This window comes from Hyperolius riggenbachi, chromosome 8 (assembly GCF_040937935.1).
Source record: "Hyperolius riggenbachi isolate aHypRig1 chromosome 8, aHypRig1.pri, whole genome shotgun sequence".
Classification (NCBI taxonomy): domain Eukaryota; kingdom Metazoa; phylum Chordata; class Amphibia; order Anura; family Hyperoliidae; genus Hyperolius; species Hyperolius riggenbachi.
The window spans coordinates 84,182,153-84,203,097 of record NC_090653.1 but is presented as its reverse complement, the minus strand read 5'-3'; the positions used below and the strand labels follow the sequence as shown (position 1 = coordinate 84,203,097).

The following is a 20,945-nucleotide window of genomic DNA, read 5'->3' as shown; positions in this document are numbered from 1 at the left end:
AGAGGTAGAGGCACAAGACAGAGAGCCTGGTGGGAGAGTAGAAATGGCAGGAAGACCTCTCATCAGGACTGCAGACATCACAAGTGCTGTTTGGCAGGGATATGCTGTTAAAAGAAGCCACTAAAATCTGAAAAGAGGAAAGGGCCATGGGGGAAGACAACAGGGTGGGAGGGGGAGCTGGGAAAAGACATAAGATTACCTGCAATCAAGCTAATCTAAATTGCCTGGAGCTTGCTTCTCTGCTCACTACAGAAGTCGGCTGTCAGCACCTGTATTAATGGCTTCTGCAACAGCAGACTGCCCTGCATTATTGATTAATTTCTCTGATCAGGATAAATAATCAATAGTCTAGGGCACTCTGGTATTACAGCAGCCAATGCACATGGCTACTATTGGCAGGCAACTTCTGAAGCACTAAACACATCCTGCCACCTCTCCCTGCTAATGTCTCAGCTGCAGCACAGCAATCATTCTCTCTACTCACCCTGCTGCCCTGCACATTCGCTTACTGAGTGTAGAGAGTGAGGAGACACATTGCCCATGGGACAGAAAGAGTTGCATCTAGTGCAGGAAGTAGTACAGTCCCATGCACTGCCTGCTGCTATTTTCCTGAATGTTGCCCAAACTATGAAAAAAGGTCCCAGGTGGAAGAACACAGTGACTGAGCAGCACAGTGGCACCCCTAGCCATGGCTACACCCGTGACTGTGAGCACCTGCATCCTTAGGGGTAGGTACGCCACTGTATCTACAATCACACTACTGCCACTGCTCTGATTGTAACTGAGGTATTTGGGAGCTTTTATGTAATTTTCTTGATAGCCTGATAGGAGGGGGAGCAGGGCATATGACTAGGGGAAAATAAAAACTGAGCAGCTGAGGATTTTAGACACAGCAACATTTTTTTTTTTTTAAAGCTATACACTAGTGCCATCTATGTTTGAATTGTGTAATAAATGTCTTGCCTAAATCTACATTTCGCAAAGTCCACATTAGTCAGTAGGGATGTCATTGAAGGGAAAATACATTTGAGATGATTGAAAATGATGCTAATTATTATATGAAAAAAAATTATTATATGAAAAAAGAAATGTCAGCAGCACCGCTGAAGTGAAAAGAGAGCTCTTTTTATTTGTGCAATAAAATCACATGACAAAAATGGAGCTGGAGGTTGCCTCCAGCTCCATTTTTGTCGTGTGATTTTATTGCACAAATAAAAAGAGCTATCTTTTCACTTCAGCGGTGCTGCTGACATTTCTTTTTTGCTATTTTTGAACTTGATGAGCAACGAGTTCTAATAAGCTACAGCACGCTGGTCTCCAATTAGAGTGCTAGGTCTAACAATTTTTGCGCTAATTATTATATGTTAATTATTATGAAAATCTATTGTAAAATGGACTAACCAAATCTTGCAGTAAAAGCATTTGATTGGTCCATTTTCAAGCTGCACAGATTTGCAGTAACATTTGCATAATTCTGCATCAACTTAAAATGATTTGCATCTTTCAAGTAAAGTAGAAACTTGGCACTGAGCCAAAACTTTGCACCAGGGATGGGCTCATGAGTAGGTAAGTTACTCGAATTCATGATTAAAATGAGGCTTAATTGCCTCAGGTGTGTGCATGGGAGACAGGGGTATTACTCAAAAGTTTGCCAGCTTCTATGTATCACACGTCTGGAACGCGTCCAATGGGACGCGTTCAACGACTCACTTCCGAGCACTTCCTCCTTCAAGCCGGAAGGAGGAAGTGCGTGGTAGTGAGTCGTGGAACGCGTCCAATTGGACGAGTTCCAGACGTATCACACATAGAAGCCAGCGGACTTTTGGGTAATTAACCCCCTGTCTCCCATGCACATACCTGAAGCAATTAAGCCCATCTCTGCTTTGCACTAAACGCATGATGTCCGCGGCACATGATTGAGGGGGAACCGAAAATGCCAGTGGCATAGCAATAGGAGTTGCAGAGGTTGCGACCGCATGGGGCCCCTCGGGGCCTCCCTCAACCACAGTATTGGCTCTCTATTGGTCCTGTGTTGGTAATATGTCCTTCTAAAGATGCTTTAAATAGTATTGATCATTAACACATTGTTTCCCATCCCTTTCTTGCCCCTCTGACACTGTGGTTGTACTTGATTGGCTTTGGTGCGCCGTATCAATTTTTATGTACAGAGTGCTTGGGGGGCCCCATGTAAAACTTGCACTGGGGCCCACAGCTTAAGTTCTTAGCTACACCACTGGAAAATGCTTATAGCCGTCCGCTGCAGGCAGAAGTAGTTTTGTACTAAAAGGCCTTTAGACATCAGTATAATATGGTTGCGACATCACAGAACAACTATAGATGTCCACGGCAGTATAAGGGTTACATTTGGGGTAGCAGTGTGCACATTACAACTGTATCAATTGTTATGATTCCCTCCTTTCCAATACAACAAAGCAGAAAAAGTAGAATTCTGGTGTTCTGTCTGGGTATCGTGTACAATATATTGTTCACACACACACATACACACATAGAAAAGTAAGTTATAAAACAGATGAATGTATTACATAACTATCACTCTGGCCTGAAAGCCTTTAGCAGCACTTTTCTAAGGACTTGTGATTTGAGAAGCTCTCGCTAACCTAATCCTATGGGGAATATTTAAAAAAAAAATCACATCCCTTAGGGCCTTTTCCACTACACGCAGTGCAATGCGGCTACACAGCCAAACTGAAACCAAAGCATGTCAATGGAACAGTTTCTATTGCGTGTTGGTTATCCGGAGTGGTGCGGACTGCGGAGCGATCAAAGAATCTTCAGCAAGCTGCAGATTTTCGCACGGCCATCTCCGCCCCCGTCTCGTCCATTCACTTCTGCATTGGGGGATGCGCAAGTGACGCGAATGGGAGCGAAAGTGATGCGTAGCTGCATCGCATCCCTTCAGCTCCCATTGGCAAATGGAAATGGGATCACACAGATAGCACACAGATAGCAAGAGCTTTTAAAATCACACACACTAAGGACTTGTTCACACTATAGGCTTGATTCACTAAACTGTGATAACTAATATCACGGTCGTGCTAGGGGTTTACACGCAGAATGCTAGCGCGACCGTGATCAGTTGTCACGGTTTAGTGAATCAAGCCCTATGAGCATGTGCTTATTTTTTTAAGCACTGGCGATTTTACAAATCACCCTAAATGCACTTGTGCAATAATTCCCTATGAGAATGTTCACATATGAAGGGTTCAATCGTGATCCGCTTCCAAAAGCGCTGCCTGTACCATTTTCTGAGTGCTTTGGCTCAATGGAAGGTACAGGGAAATCGCAAAGCACCTTAAAAAGCGCTTTGCATAGCGATTTCCCGAGCGCTTTCATGAATAAATACATTGTATTTATTCATTTTACTGATGTCAGGAAGTGAAAAAAAGAATCGCTCTGCAAAAGTGCTTAGAAAACACAGGGAAAAGCGATTAAAAATATCTCAATAAATCGCTCAGCGCTTGCAATAGCGCTGGCAATTTATAATGTGATCATTGCCTTAGAAAGCGCTGCTAGTGAGTCCTAGGCCTAGGGATAATCAGAATCAGAATCAATTTATTTTCGCCAAGTAAGTTTGTACCTACAAGGAATTTGTCTTGGCAGTTGCTTAACAAACACAAACAAAAACAATACAAGAACAGACAGTGTGTATATTACAATTCAAGGACAGTATGTGAGTAAAGTGGCAGTAAGCAATGTGAGAATTGTTCATTTACAGTTCTGTGCTGATTACTTTCCAGTACTAATCCAGTTCCAGATCCCTTCAGCATATATATGCGCCTCTAAAAGCTACACTTCGAGGATCAGGGACAGGGCAGCCATCAGGGGGGGACAACTGACACTGCAGTGAGGGGCCCTGGGCCCCCCAAAGCACTGGAGGGGCCGCATGTGCTGGCAGCAGGCCTGTGGATCACTAACCAGCACACCGCAATCCGGCACTGAGAGAAGAGAGACATCAGCGCTTGAACGTGGGGAGAAGATGAGTGAGCCCGCTACAGCAGACTTTCTATACTGGGGCACCACCTATATCTGGCTACAGGGTACCTATACTGGGCCACCATCTATACTTGGCTACCTATACAGGGGCACCACCTATACCTGGATACCTATACTGGGGAACCACCTATACTTGGCTACTTATACTGGGGCACCTATAGCTTGCTACCTATACTGGGGGAACCTATACCTGGCTAACCTATACTGGTGCACCACCTATAACAGGCTACCTTTACTGGGAGCAACTATACCAGGCTACTCATCTCGGGGCACTACCTATAGTTTAATATCTATACTGGGACACCTATATCTTTCTGGCCTATACTGGGGCACCAGCTATACCAGCTATCTATACTGGGGGCATCTACACCAGGTTACCTACAGTGGCTTGCAAAAGTATTCGGCCCCCTTGAAGTTTTCCACATTTTGTCACATTACTGCCACAAACATGAATCAATTTTATTGGCATTCGACATGAAAGACCAATACAAAGTGGTGTACATGTGAAGAGTGGAACGAAAATCATACATGATTCCAAACATTTTTTACAAATCAATAACTGCAAAGTGGGGTGTGCGTAATTATTCGGCCCCCTGAGTCAATACTATGTAGAACAACCTTTTGCTGCAATTACAGCTGCCAGTCTTTTAGGGTATGTCTCTACCAGCTTTGCACATCTAGAGAATGAAATCCTTGCCCATTCTTCTTTGCAAAAGAGCTCCAGCTCAGTCAGATTAGATGGACAGCATTTGTGAACAGCAGTTTTTAGATCTTCCACAGATTTTCGATTGGATTTAGATCTGGACTTTGACTGGGCCATTCTAACACATGGGTATGTTTTGTTTTAAACCATTGCATTGTTGCTCTGGCTTTATGTTTAGGGTCGTTGTCCTGCTGGAAGGTGAACCTCCGCCCCAGTCTCAAGTCTTTTGCATACTTCAAGAGGTTTTCTTCCAAGATTGCCCTGTATTTGGCTCCATCCATCTTCCCATCAACTCTGACCAGCTTCCCTGTCCCTGCAGAAGAGAAGCACCCCCAGAGCATGATACTGCCACCACCATATTTGACAGTGGGGATGGTGTGTTCAGAGTGATGTGCATTGTTAGTTTTCCGCCACACATAGCGTTTTGCATTTTGGCCAAAAAGTTCAGTTTTGGTCTCATCTGACCAGAGCACCTTCTTCCACATGTTTGCTGTGTCCCCCACATGGCTTGTGGCAAACTGCAAACGGGACTTCTTATGCTTTCTGTTAACAATGGCTTTCTTCTTGCCACTCTTCCATAAAGGCCAATTTTGTGCAGTGCATGACTAATAGTTGTCCTATGGACAGATTACCTCACCTGAGCTGTAGATCTCTGCAGTTCGTCCAGAGTCACCATGAGCCTTTTGACTGCATTTCTGATCAGTGCTCTCCTTGTTTGGCCTGTGAGTTTAGGTGGACGGCCTTGTCTTGGTAGGTTTACATTTGTGCCATACTCCTTCCATTTCTGAATGATCGCTTGAACAGTGCTCCGTGGGATGTTCAAGGCTTTGTAAATCTTTTTGTAGCCTAAACCTGCTTTACATTTCTCAATAGCTTTATCCCTGGCCTGTCTGGTGTGTTCTTTGGACTTCATGGTGTTGTTGCTCCCAATATTCTCTTAGACAACCTTTGAGGTCATCACAGAGAAGCTGTATTTGTACTGACATTAGATTACACACAGGTGCACTCTATTTAGCCGTTAGCACTCATCAGGCAATGTCTATGGGCAACTGACTGCACTCAGACCAAAGGGGGCTGAATAATTACGCACACCCCACTTTGCAGTTATTGATTTGTAAAAAAATGTTTGGAATCATGTATGATTTTCGTTCCACTTCTCACGTGTACACCACTTTGTATTGGTCTTTTATGTGGAATTCCAATAAAATGGATTCATGTTTGTGGCAGTAATGTGACAAAATGTGGAAAAATTCAAGGGGGCCGAATACTTTTGCAAGCCACTGTATACTGGGGCACCACCTATAGCTGGCTAATTATACTGGGGAACCTATACTTAGCTACCTATACTGGGGGCACCTATGCCTAGATACCTATACTGAGGGCACCTATACCTGGCTAGGGCAGGGGGATGAGCTGAGACAGAAAGGGACAAGAGGTAACACAGGGAGATAAGAGGCATATGGGAAACAGAGGCGGACAAAAGAGGCACAGGGAGAAAAGAGATGAGACAGGAACATGAGGTCACACAGAGGGACACAAAAGAGGCACAAACTGAGGCGGACAAAAGAGGCTCAGGAAGAAAAGAATGGGACAAGAGAGAATGAATAGAGGATAAGAACGGACCTAAAAGTCCCTATCTCATTTGTTAACCACCTGTATTTTTCTAGTATTTGGCTGGCTCCACTCACAACATGCCATGGTCACGCCCACTTTTGCCGCATCACGCTGTGCATGCCGCTTTCTTCAGTGTAGGAGCCATGCACATTTTTCACCACAGCGCACTTTGCGCACGGACACGGAAGTGGGGTGGGTAGTGGGTGGGCACAGCAACCAGTGGGTGGGCCCAGGCCTGATGGTGTGTGAGGGGCCCCAAAATTTCTGGTGGCGGCCCTGGACAGGGATACTGTGTGTGTATATATATATATATATATATATATATATATATATATATATATATATGTGTATATATATATATATATATATATATATATATATATATATATATATATAATCATTCACAAAAGTAAACACACACATTCACTTCCTGTGTACTGTTATAAGTATGATGACATCTAGTCGGGAAAAAGTAAAAGTACATTTAGGGTGGCTCACACGGACGGCAGGCTGCTTCCAGCGGCCAGAAGCCGCCTCATCCTGTGACATCTCGTTCGGGTGAGTTTTTTGTCCCTGCAAGAGGACATGAAGATGCGGACATGAAGATGGGACACATCACTTCCTCATTTGCATGACTTCCTCACTTGAATGGAGTGTTTAACCATCGAGTCCTGCATGCTTAGTGGTAAACACCGCCAAGCATCCATGTGAACCTGCCCCTACATACAATAAAATGCATACAAAATACATTTCTTATAGCTATGTAAGGCTTGGTGGTATAATTCGCGGAGTCAGCGTGTATGTCCCAGGCTAGAGGTCTCGCTCTTCACCTAGCTATCCCTGCCTGGAACACCACTAACTGACACCTACACTGTCCCTGCCTAGCACACCACTAGCTGGTCCTAATTAGGACTTAGGTGAGCAAGGCATACAAGCTGACGTAGAAGGCAGATATACCACCAGGAGCCACTACTGAGGCTAGTAACACAGTTCATCAGTATCACATACAAAGTTCAGGTAATAAGTACTCCAGGTATGAATGCAAAGTTATTCAATAGCAAAGGTAATTTGATCAGAATTATGAAATAGTCCAAGCAGACTTGCATGCAGTATCAAGCAACAGGTGACAAGTATAACACAATTCCTTTCAGTCTGCATGCAAAGTTATGCAACTGACAGCAGACATCCCAGGTGATATGTGACAGGTTATGCGAGATTACATGCACACTGTTAGTCGACTGATAAGGAAAGTAGACTTATCATCCAGTTCAAGTGGCATACGACGAATATCAGGTAACAGTCTAAGGTCAGTCCAGGCGGCAAGCAAGGGCTGTCCAGTAACTAGCAGAGGTCGGTCCAGGCAGCAGGCAAGGGATGTCCAGTAACTAGCAGAGGTCGGTCCAGGCAGTGAGCAAAGAGTTTCCAGGAATCAAGCAGAGGTAAACACAACAGAGTAGTCAAATACAAGCCGAGGTCAAAATCCAGAATATCAGTAACAAATAGAGCACACACCGAGAAACTAGCCAAAGCTATGCTTATCACGGGCGATGACTGGGAGCACTCTGCAGGTTTAAATACAGAACAGCATCCACTCAGTGGCCGGCCACACTCCACACAATCAATCACACAGCAAGGCCATGCCGTGTGATGCACTGCTCTGTCAGCTAACCGGAGTCAGCTGACTGCTGTTTACCTTTACGGAGGGCGTACTGGGAACGCGCCTTCTGCCTATCAGCAAGTGCAGCCTGTGAGCCACAGGCAACATCATCAGCGGGGAACAAGCCCCGAGACCCAGAAGTGGCAGATGTAGACCGGGTCTCGGCGGAATCAGTCCCCACATGTATATTATTTATAAGCTACTAGCTGATGGCCCTGCGTTGCCTGGGTATGTGTTTGGCTAGTGTTGGCTGTGCCCACTTTTCTACCCCTAACACACAATAACTCAATTACTCAATGATCTAGTTTGTGAGCTTTGCAGTGTTTGGCATCAATAATTTGCTTGAAATGAATCATATCTGATTGGCTGTGGCTCCACCCTCTTTTCTGAATTTGAACCCCAATCACCCAATGACCAGCTGTACCAGGTTTGAAGCTTGTGTCCTTAACAGTGCAAGAATGGCAGCAATTGAATATTCCCTTTGAAAAGAAATACATTAATTTGGATTGGCTTTTGTAGGCTCCACCCTCTTTTCTGAATATTAATCCCAGTCACCCAGCGACCAACTGTCCAAAGTTTGAGAACCCTACCATTAACAGTGTAAGAATGGTTGCAGTTTATATTTCCCCAAGTGAAATTTGTATTTGTCTCCACCCACTGATAACCCGGTGTTGCCCGGGTATGTATTTGGCTGGTGTTGGCCACGCCCACTTTTTCTAACCCTAACACACAATTACTTAATTACTCAATACCCAAGTTTGTAAGCTTTGCGGTCTTTGGCATCAATAATTTGCATTGAAATTAATGAAATCTGATTGGCTGTTTGTGGCGCCACCCACTTTTCTGCATTTGAACCCCAGTCACCCAATGACTAACTGTACCCGGTTTGGGGCTTGTGCCATTAACAGTGCAAGAATGGCAGCAATGAAATATTCCCCTTGAAAATCAATAAGTGAATTTTGATTGGCTTTTGTAGGCTCCACCCTCTTTTCTGAATATTAATCCCAGTCACCCAGTGACCAACTGTGCAAAGACTGAGAACCCTGCCATTAACAGTGTAAGAATGGCTGCAATTTACATTTTCCCAGTGAAATTTGTATTTGTCTCCACCCACTGATGTCCCGGCATAACCCGGGTATGTATTTGGCTGGTGTTGGCTCTGCTCAATTTTTAAAGCCCTAGCACAAAATTACTCAATTACTCAATGACCAAGTTTGTGAACTTTGCGGTCTTTGGCATCAATAATTTGCATTGAAATTAAACAAATCTGATTGTCTATTTGTGGCTCCACCCCCTTTTCTGAATTTGAACCCCAGTCACCCAATGATTAACTCTACCCGGTTTGGGACTTCTGCCATTAACAGTGCAAGAATGGCAGCAATGACATTTTCCCCTAGAAAATCAATAGGTGAATTTTGATTGGCTTTTGTAGACTCCACCTTCTTTTCTGAATATAAATCTCCGTTACCCAGTGACCAACTGTGCAAAGTTTGAGAACCCTACCATTAACAGTGTAAGAATGGCTGCTGTTTAAGTTTTTCAGTGAAATTTGTATTTGTCTCCTCCCACTTTTTAATTATGGGAATAAAAAGTATCCTATATGTTATTCCAGGTTATGTACTATTTGTGTGCCAAATTTCATTCAAATCTGTTCAGCCATTTTTGCGTGATCGAGTAACAAACATCCAAACATCCAAACTTTCCCATTTATAATATTAGTAGGATTAACCCCATCTACCCGCTCCCCCATAGTTACCAAAGTAAAACACTTGTAAAAAAAAAAAAAAAGTGATAGCATTTAAAAAAAATACATTAAAAAGTTACTTCAGGGACTCAGCTTTTTTAATATTTATGTTATGAGGGTATATTACTGTTATTTTTTCAAATAAGGGCTTGTAATTATTGGTATACTAGGCTACCTAAGCCCGTTTAACCACCTGAGGACTACAGCGGTAAAACCCCCTAAAGACCAGGCACATTCTTAATAAAATGGCCACTGCAGCTTTAAGGCCAAGCTGCAGGGCTGCACACGAGTGATCTCCCCCCCACCCCCCCCCCCCCCCAACTAATAGACCTCTCTGTTGGTGGGGTCTGATCGCCCCCCCCCCCCCCCCCCCGCTGATCGCAGCGCTGTACTAACAGAAAAGAAGGCAGTTTCACTGTCTAACAGTCTCCCAAGCGGGAATCGCCACTCAGAGACTGAAGGCGAGGCGGAGCTCCGTCCCCCGAGCAGGAGATGCGTGCACAGCCTGCGTGCGATCTCCTGCAAACTGCAGCCCCAGGACTTGACGCCAATTTGGCGTTAGGCGGTCCCTGAGCTGCCGCCGCGGCCACGCCCGTCGGCGTGGGGCGGTCCTGTACAGGTTAAAAACGGGCTCTGGGTAGTGAAATTACAGCCGCCAGTGTGTGCGCGCACGTGTGCCCGCCGCCACGCGCACACCCACCCTGCTGCCTGGCCCGACCTCCTGTCCCAACAGCTGTCTTTACTGCGCACATGCGCAGGACAAAAAAGCCACGGACGGACAGACAGGGAAAGTGGATGATGTAGGGACAAGTTAGGTTTTATTGTATAGGATTATAAAGAAACTCAAAATGAAAAAAAAATATATCTTTATTTCCAAATAAAAAATTGATACCACACATGGTATTAGGGACATAATATAAATGTTGTAATAACCAGGATAAACGGGCAAATAAAATGGGTGGGTTTTACCTACAGTAGCACTTTTTATTTTCAAACTATTATGGCTGAAAACTGAGAAATAATTACTTTTTAATTTTTTTTCCTTTAACCACTTCACCCCAAAGCAGTTTTTACCCTAACAGACAAGAGCAATTTTAACCTTTCTGTGCTCATCCCTTTCATTCGCCAATAGCTTAATCACTACTAATCACAATTAAATGATCTATAGCTTGTTTTTTTCACCACCAATTAGGCTTTTGGGGGTTAATATTTGTTTTCAGTAATTACTTTATTTTCTATGCATTTTAAAGGGAAAAACAAGGAAAAAAATGAAAAAAGTATGGTGACAATATATTATTTGGAAATAAAGGTGTATTTTTTCTATGTTTTTTTTTTCTTCTCACTTATCTCACGTGCACGTGCGGGAGCGTGCACGCGCATGCGCACAGTGGGAGCAGCACTTTTTGACTTATAAAAATGTCCTGGAGCCATTAGGAAGGCTCTAGCAGGACATTTTTATAAGTCTGGTTGTCATTAAGTGGTTAAAATGCATAGAAACTAAAACTAAAATATTGTTTAGCAAAAAAGAACCTCCCAAAGAAAGCTTAGTTTACCCTGCAAAAAATCCCTCAATATACAGGATCTTCTCAAAATATTAGCATATTGTGATAAAGTTCATTATTTTCTGTAATGTACTGATAAACATTAGACTTTCATATATTTTAGATTCAAATACACACAACTGGAGTAGTGCAAGCCTTTTATTGTTTTAATATTGATGATTTTGGCATACAGCTCATGAAAACCCAAATTTCCTATCTCAAAAAATTAGCATATTTCATCCGACCAATAAAAGAAAAGTGTTTTTAAAACAAAAAAGTCAACCTTCAAATAATTATGTCCAGTTATGCACTCAGTACTTGGTCGGGATTCCTTGCAGAAATGACTGCTTCAACGCGGCGTGGCATGGAGGCAATCAGCCTGTGGCACTGCTCAGGTGTTATGGAGGCCCAGGATGCTTCGATAGCGGCCTTAAAGGAATACTGTAGGGGGTCGGGGGAAAATGAGCTGAACTTACCCGGGGCTTCTAATGGTCCCCCGCAGACATCCTGTGTTGGCGCAGCCACTCACCGATGCTCTGGCCCCGCCTCCGGTTCACTTCTGGAATTTCTGACTTTAAAGTCAGAAAACCACTGCGCCTGCGTTGCCATGTCCTCGCTCCCGCTGATGTCACCAGGAGTGTACTGCGCAGACACAGACCATACTGGGCCTGCGCTGTGCGCTCTTGATGACATCAGCGGGATCGAGGACACGGCAACGCAGGCGCAGTGGTTTTCTGACTTTAAAGTCAGAAATTCCAGAAGTGAACCGGAGGCGGGGCCGGAGCATCGGTGAGTGGCTGCGCCAACACAGGATGTCTGCGGGGGACCATTAGAAGCCCCGGGTAAGTTCAGCTCATTTTCCCCCGACCCCCCTACAGTATCCCTTTAAGCTCATCCAGAGTGTTGGGTCTTGCGTCTCTCAACTTTCTCTTCACAATATCCCACAGATTCTCTATAAGGGTTCAGGTCAGGAGAGTTGGCAGGCCAATTGAGCACAGTAATACCATGGTCAGTAAACCATTTACCAGTGGTTTTGGCACTGTGAGCAGGTGTCAGGTCGTGCTGAAAAATGAAATCTTCATCTCCATTTAGCTTTTCAGCAGATGGAAGCATGAACCCACTTTGAACCAGAAACAGCGGCAGAAGCGCCTGACCTGGGCTACAGAGAAGCAGCACTGGGCTGTTGCTCAGTGGTCCAAAGTGCTCTTTTCGGATGAAAGCAACTTTTACATGTCATTCGGAAATCAAGGTGCCAGAGTCTGGAGCAAGACTGGGGAGAGGGAAGTGCCAAAATGCCTGAAGTCCAGTGTCAAGTACCCACAGTCAGTGATGGTCTGGGGTGCCATGTCAGGTGCCGGTGTTGGTCCACTGTGTTTTATCAAGGGCAGGGTCAATGCAGCTAGCTATCAGGAGATTTTGGAGCACTTCATGCTTCCATCTGCTGAAAAGCTTTATGGAGATGAAGATTTCATTTTTCAGCATGACCTGGCACCTGCTCACAGGGCCAAAACCACTGGTAAATGGTTTACTGACCATGGTACTACTGTGCTCAATTGGCCTGCCAACTCTCCTGACCTGAAGCCCATAGATATGTGGGATATTGTGAAGAGAAAGTTGAGAGACGCAAGACTCAACACTCTGGATGAGCTTAAGGCCGCTATCGAAGCATCCTGGGCCTCCATAACACCTGAGCAATGCCACAGGCTGATTGCCTCCATGCCACGCCACATTGAAGCAGTCATTTCTGCAGGAGGATTCCTGAACAAGTATTGAGTGCATAACTGAACATAATTATTTGAAGGCTGACTTTTTTTGTTTTAAAAACACTTTTCTTTTATTGGTCGGATGAAATATGCTAATTTTTTGAGATAGGAAATTTGGGTTTTCAATCATGAGCTGTATGCCAAAATCATCAATATTAAAACAATAAAAGGCTTGAACTACTTCAGTTGTGTGTATTTGTATCTAAAATATATGAAAGTCTAATGTTTATCAGTACATTACAGAAAATAATGAACTTTATCACAATATGCTAATTTTTTGAAAAGATCCTGTACATATCATTTTGGTGTGATAATTAGGGATACAGTTATTGGCAAATTAATGGGAGAAGCATGAAATGTGAAAAATACATTTTATTGTCTCTTGATATGCAGCAGCAGAGCAAATGATACAAGTGCAACGTGTGTTGTGAAGTCCTCTGATGGGCGGTCCACGTCCCTCCATGTCTCCATGCTCTTCCTTTTGCCGGCAGCAACGCTGCCTGCAACCAGTCCCGCTTGTCCTGCTACTCAGTGTATAGTTTCTTGCCAGCAGGGTGCTGGGGGGCCTTGCGTGTATGTAGAAGATCAGAGCTGCCGATTCGGGCATTGGAGATGGCAGTCACATGAGTTACATTAGAGGCCCAGTGCCAACCGCTGTTAGATTTCTGGCTGGAGAGGTTTGGCATGCAAAATAGTGTAAGCAATGAGCATGTATGTGTATATGCACAGAGGCGTGTCATCCTGGACACACGTGGTGGACAAACTATTACCCATTGTGCATGTCAGTCTGCTGAATACTGATATATGGGCCCAAAGATTAAAACAGTAAGGGCTCGTTTCCACTAGTGCGGTGCAAATCGCTGGGATTCCACCGCTGACGAAATCGCATGCGGATGCGATTCCGCGTGCGTTTTTGCCACGATTTCGCATGCAATTTCGCATAGGCAGGGTATATGCGAATTTACCCATGTCACTGCCTGGTTCAATTTACATTAGTTTTCATGCGAATTCGCACGCGAAATCGCGGCAAAAAACGCATGTGCGTTTTCCCTATCAAATACATAGCCTGCGAATCGCCTGCATTCCTCACGCAGGTGAATTCTGCAGGCTCTACCGTGCAGAAAAATCCTGCACAGAAAAACACTGGAAAAAACTGACAAGTGGAAACAGGGCCATCGACTTGTATTGGCTGTGCGCATCCGCATGCAGACAACGCATGCGGATTCGCTCTAGTGGAAACGGGCCCTTACAGTCTGTCAATAGGAGTGCATTCCATTCCGGAACTCTTATTAGCATCATTTGTCCTGATTTATCAGATTGCAGGGTATTTATGGGTGGGTTGTTTTATGGTGTGTGTTGGAGCCAATGGATGTTTATGTACGGCCAATAAGCTCTAAGCTCCCTTAGCTTTGTTGTTTGTATGTACACTAAATACTTTTATCAGCATCTAGGACATAAAGGCCCATACACACGTCTGATTTTTGCGAACGACGGGTCGTTTGAACGTCCCGTCGTTCAGGCGTTCGCCCGTCAAATCGGGCGTGTGTACAGACTATCGTTCGCGTGATAAGACTGAGTTTGAGCGATCCGCCCAGCGGTGGCAGGTTTAGATCTGCACATACAAAACAAATGGCTTAAAATGGATATGCACTTTTTAATCTCATATTTTGTGTTTCCAGGAAAAGGACAATCCCAACTTCAACACAAAGAATATGATCATGACGATACTCAACCTGTTCTTTGCTGGAACAGAGACTGTCAGCACCACCCTGCGATACGGCTTCCTTATACTCATGAGATACCCTGAAATACAAAGTGAGGATAAGACAGGCATTAAATGGAAGGCATTCGTAAAAGTTAAAGGAATTATTTTATTGGCTTCACCCAGTGTGATGTATTGTGCGCCTGCTTTTTAGACACATGTTGTAAGTGATGACCAGTACTTACCTTTTACTTTAAAGCCCAACTACAAGAATAAATTATATTCCCCACCTAATAATCAGATGCCCCCCTACTGGCCTTCTCTATTATACTCACAAATACACTTGAATTTCCAACCAGTTTCCAGCCAGTGCGCTGATGCCATTCAGAGGAACACTGGTGGATTATAGCAGTGGCCCAGCCTCCTGCAGCCCCTTTTGAGAGGAGGGATGGAGCATTTGTCACTCACCCACTTGTTAAAGCCTATTAACCACTTGATGACCAGGGGAATTAGTGCTGATCTGTGCATCGTGGGCTCTCTAGCCCACAGCACAGATCAGCAGGCAGCCAGGGCGACCAGACTTCCCCCCCTTTTTTCCCCACTAGTGGGATGTCCTGCTGGGGGGGGGTCTGATCGCTGCCGGCACTATGTGGCTAGCGGGGGGGCTCCTCAAAGCCCCCCTCTGCAGCGTTTTCCGCCCTCTCTCTCTTTCCCTCCCCTTCCTTTCCCTGGGCGGCGCAGGGCGGAGATCCATCCTGCGCCGCCTCTGACAGGCTTTAGCCTATCAGACTGCGGCGATCCCCGGCCAATCATAGGCCGGGGATCACCAATCTCCTTTACGGCACTGCTGCGCAGCAGCGCCGTATGATGTAAACAGCGGGGATTTTTTCCCCGCGTGTTTACATTTCGCCTGCGAGCCGCGATCGGAGGCTCGCAGGCTGTTCACGGAGATACCCTCCGTGAACTGACATGCTAAACCACTAACGACCTGCAGTCGCCTATTGGCATTAGGCGGTCATTAAGTGGTTAAAGGGAAGCAGGCTGTTACAGGGACTAACCACCTCCTCCCATTCTGGTGAATGGTGGGGGCATGGCTACACCACATGGTGATAGAGCTGTGGGTAAAGCATTGCAAGGTGGACAGGGCCGGATTTGTACTTTTTACCGCCCTAGGCCCGTTGTCATCATCTGCCCCCCCCCCCCCCCCCTTTCTTCTCTGCCCAACTCTCTAAAACATTTGGTGCCGGTCATTATAATATTTACACTGTGAGCCTCACACAGACGCAGTATCAGCTTCTTGCTCGGGCTCTGGCGGAAATAGATGAGCCAGATTGGATATGTGCGAGCTGCCTGCGCAGTAGAGTAGACCTGATCGGACTTGGCGTTTTCTGCTGGAGCCCAAGCAGAAAGCAGCTGTTTAAAGTTCAGGGCGACCCAGAGGTGGAAGCCATAGTGTGCCTGTGCAGACTTTCCAGGGTGCCAGCGCTGGATCGAGTGCTAAGGAGGACACAGGAAACTTTATTAGTGTCTAGAGACTTCCACGTCCAGAGGAATGTACCCCCTAGGGCACTTTTTTTCACTACAGATACTCTTTACTGCAGTGGGGCACTATGCAGCAGGATACTTCTATACAGCACCTGACATGTCACATGACATGCAAGAACACCTGGGAGCTGTACAGAAGTATGCAGCATAAGGCCCAGTTCACATTGACACAAAAAATGGACTGTAAGTGGACAGTGATGGAACAGATCTTAATGGTAATGAATCCAATGTTAACCTTTGGATCTGTTCCCATTGCTCCTTTAGGGCTACAACCCACTAGAACAATTGTTTTGAGTGTTTAGGGAGGTCTTCAAAACGCTAGCAATTTCCCTAAACACTCAGCCAATGTTAATGGATGGGCTAAATTCCACAGTAGCGATTGCGATGACCAAAATGACAAACGCAGGACATGCAGCATTTTTAAGCATCAGCGTTTTTGCAATGTAAAGTATATAAACGCTGGCTTAATCGCTCATGAATCGCTATACAGTGTGATTTGCTAGCATTTTTAAATTACTGCACACTGTAAAAAGAAAATTAATTGAAAGGACCAATCAGAATTAAAAATCGCTATTCGCAAATTGCTACACAATCGCTGGCACAAAGCTTACACTTTTTAAAATCTCTCCCAAAATCGCCAGAAACGCTCATGGAATTGCTTACAAAACACTAATTAAAAACGCTAGCGATTTGTAGAGGGTTCTAGGCCTCAGAATTCATACGTTCCTCAGAACGTAAATAAAACTTGGGTCTGCAATGATTTTTCCAGATCGAAGGACACGTCACATTGAACGTGCACTAACCGAATGGATAAAAAACGAATATCTTTAAAAACGTATCCGGTTTAGACAGATGCGTTTTTTACATGGATCATTTTTTTTTTTATTTACAGTGTGAACCGAGCCTTAAAGTGCCTAGGTGTAATGAAAAACAGAGAGTTTAGATCTTCCCTGCCACTGGAGTAGGTAGAATACCATGCTCTGCTCCTCTGAATATAGGGAGATGCCCAGCCTCAGGGCGCAGTGTAGGAGGGGGCGCAAAATTCATTCAGCTGTCATTCCTAATTGTGTTTGAAGCAGAAAGACATAAGAAAAGGGGATACATGGCAGTGATTGCAAGCCAGATAACTAGATAGTAAGGTGTTGGGGAGGTTGTGGGCCCTGTGGCGCCCCTTAGTCTAATAGCAATCAGTGTGTGATGGCTGGGGTGGCAGGGATGGAGGGGCGCACTTTGGTGTCTCAGCCTTGGGTGCTGGAGGACCTTGTCCCAGCTCTGGGAGATGGTGTCAGTGGTACACTGGTTTGTAGTTTTATAGCACTGTGTAGCAAATGCATTTGCACCAAGTCCATGTTCTATGAATGGCAGACACATAACTTCTAACCTGTAACTTATTCTCAGCAATGTGCTGCCCTGTCAGTCTGCCCAGAAGGGCTTAAACACACTTTTTTTTTTTTGTGGCTGTCTGCACCTCTGCCCTGGGATTCCATTCATCACTCCCACGGCAAAACCTCCCTAGCATTATTACTGAGTGCAGGGGAAGAGCAGACATTAGAGTATACAGCAGATGCCAGTGTAACAACAGAAGGAGAATACTGACCGTGAGACACAGAGCAGGATAAAAGCAGGGGAGTGCAGCATGCAGCTAAATGTTAAAGCCATGTGCAGATTGCATCTATGGCTTGGCAGAGTGATACTATACCGAACGTTTCATGCCGATCTCAGTCATTTCCTGGACCTGCACAATCTTCTGTATCCCCGTCCCTCTGAATTCCGATAGGCAGGAGCAAGGAGGAGGGCGGGGATACAAAGGGTTGCACTGATGCCACTGGCCAGACTTGGTAAAGCCTCTTCCATGGCTTCACAGGCTGATTCTGAAGAGGGGCGGAGAGACTACAATTGAATGACAGCGGGCAGAGCTGTAATGATGCGGCCAGCCAGCCACTGCTCCTGTCTATTAACAAAGCTGCCCGCTCTGTCCCTGACTCCCTGTCTGTAGCTGCTGCTGCTGCACACACAGGCATGCTACTGTGTGCAGAGCAAAGCGAGGGGCAGCTGCAGACAAAGTGACACTGCTACATTGTGGGGGATAGCATGGGCGGCCATTGGGACATTGCTGTCTGTTTCTGAACCCGCCCCCTCCTTGGCTCCGCCCTAGTCCGGGGCCTACGAGGCCTGCCCACAAATCCGGCCCTGAAGGTGGAGTGCATATGTTTTTAGGATCCAGTGAAAAAGTTGGGGGAAAGAGCAAGGTTGGATGAACTGTTACTCTGTTCTGTTTTTTCCTGTGGTCCGGTGATGAAGGTCTCATCTCTTTTCCCTCTAAACAAAATATTTGATGTGTCCAAGTACAACACCCCCTTTCTAACAATGACAATGATGTGTCAGCCTTTCTCCTGGATCCTACAGAGACCCACTCAGAAGCCCCAGTGCAATGCAACAGCTGGAGCATCTTGGGCCTGCATAAATATAACAAGTAATTTTTGAGAAAGAGGGCTTAGTGTTAGGGGAATCCAGTTAACTATTGTAGATGGACTTAAAGAGACACTGAAGCGGAAAAAAATATATATGATATAATGAATTGGTTGTGTACTATGAATAATTACTAGAAGTTTAGCAGCAAAGAAAATATTCTCATATTTTTATTTTCAGCTATATAGTGTTTTTTCTAACATTGCATCATTCTATAATATGTGCAGATTACACAACACTCAGCATTAAAAATTATTCTTTCAGAGCAGTCTGTGAACTAATGACCTCTCCTCTAGCAGAGAAAAAGTAAATAGTTCAATAACACTTGAGATAATAAAAGTCAGATAACAGCCCTCTCCAGGACTTTGAAAGTCGCAGAGCTTAATTGCTTTTTTGCATAGAGATAACAACTGGAGTTGCTTAACTCTTCCTGTACTGGAAACAATTAGACTGATGTATCTGATCTTAATGTTTTATTTCTTAGATGTACTACACATACAAATCATAATATCATCATTTTTTTCGCGTCAGTGTCTCTTTAATAAAACTATTTTTATGGGTTCAGTCATCCGGGGTTACCAGTGGCTGGAGAAGTCATTCATAAGGCTGACAGTGCAATTCAGAAATGAAGAGACTGTTGTAGTACTAGTAGGGGATGGAGTCTAATGGTCAGTGTAGAAGGACATGAAATATGAAGGTTGTAGAGCATCGGAAAGGGAGTAGAGATCTAGGTTGTGGTACCTCTTACACAAGCAAATTCAACTCAGTGCAGAGAGAACTGCAGACCGAAAAGAATAGATTGGGAAAGATACATAATTTTTATCTGAAAAAGGAAAAGGAAAGTTTTCATAGATTGAGATGGTCCATAGCCAAGTAAAGCTGAGATCCAGAGTGTGGCCGTTCTTATAGGTGGACGTGAAAGACCATTGAGAGAGGCCAAAGGAGGAGGTGAGGAAATTAGTTTAGTGGAGGTAGGGCTGTTTGTGTATATGAGGATATCGATATTTACGGTAATGACACAATGTATACTATAAGTGTAGTGGCAAAACTACAATCCCCTGACTTAGATTATGGCTTAATCTTTTCCAGTCAAATTGCACAAGGAAATAGACCAGGTAATTGGTGAAAATAGAATCCCGAATATTGAGGATCGAAGCAAGATGCCATATATGGATGCTGTCATTCATGAGATCCAGAGATTATGTGATGTCCTCCCTATGGATTTTCCCCATTTAACAACAAAGGATGTAAACTTCAGGGGCTACACCATTCCTAAGGTGGGTCCATTATTAGTAATACAGACACAGCCACATTTTTTGTTTCAGTTCAGTTGACACTGTTGTCCAACTGGAGGGCAGGTTGTCACCTGGGTATGCTTCACTGTCTGCTGCACAAAGACGTTCTTCAGGCGCATGACTGAATGGCTGCTGCTGGGTGTTCTCCTCCAGGCATGATTGGGAGGGGGAGCAATACCTAGATTCAATGGAATGTATTTCAACATCATTTTATGTATGTTCCGGCCCCCAGCAGTCTGAAGTATGCTGACCCGCCCTTGACCGGAAAAAATTTGGGGACCCCTGTGGTAGGTGAACGATTTTATTTTAAATGGTTAGATTGTTAAATTTATGGAGGATGCTGAAATATTGGGATATCCAATATGACACAAAGGCTCATATTCACAAACCGCCAATGAAATTTAAGTGCGCAGACAAAACGTAATTTATACAAGTGTTTATGCAAGCAACGGAAATGGCATTGCACAGGATGTGCAGGTCCTTAGTGTAACATACATTGGTGAGCCCTGATGAGATACAGCTCAGAACCCATGGTCTAGGGCATGGGTATCAAACTCGAATACAAACTGGGCTGAAGTTGAACACTACGACCAAGTCACAGGCCAACCCCAATGTCTAGTGTCCATTTCCCTCCCTTATAAAGTTCCCTGCTATCTAGTGGTCCCCCTCTTTCCCCTATACAGTTCTCTGGTATCTGTTGGTCCTTCCTCTTCTATACAGTTCCTTGGTGTCTACTAGCCCCCCTCCCCTATACAGTTCCTTGGTGTCTAGTGTCCCCCTCCTACCCCTAAATTGTTCCCTGGTTTATAGTGGTCCCCCTCATACCCCTAAACAGTTCCTTGGTTTCTAGTGCTTTACCCTTTCCCATATGACTTCCCTGGTGATCTGGGGCTTTACC

General features: G+C 44.8%; 1 protein-coding gene across 2 annotated transcripts in view; it reads left to right on the top strand.

Annotated features, from left to right (window-relative positions):
* LOC137528992 (cytochrome P450 2G1-like) overlaps nt 1-20,945 on the top strand; it is a 49,311-nt gene that overhangs the window by 17,246 nt on the left and 11,120 nt on the right. For both annotated transcript variants that reach the window (XM_068250840.1, XM_068250841.1), the window contains 2 exons: nt 14,716-14,851; nt 19,842-20,029. In XM_068250840.1, the coding sequence (XP_068106941.1) occupies nt 14,716-14,851; nt 19,842-20,029 (324 nt within the window). The remainder of the gene's footprint in view (nt 1-14,715; nt 14,852-19,841; nt 20,030-20,945) is intronic.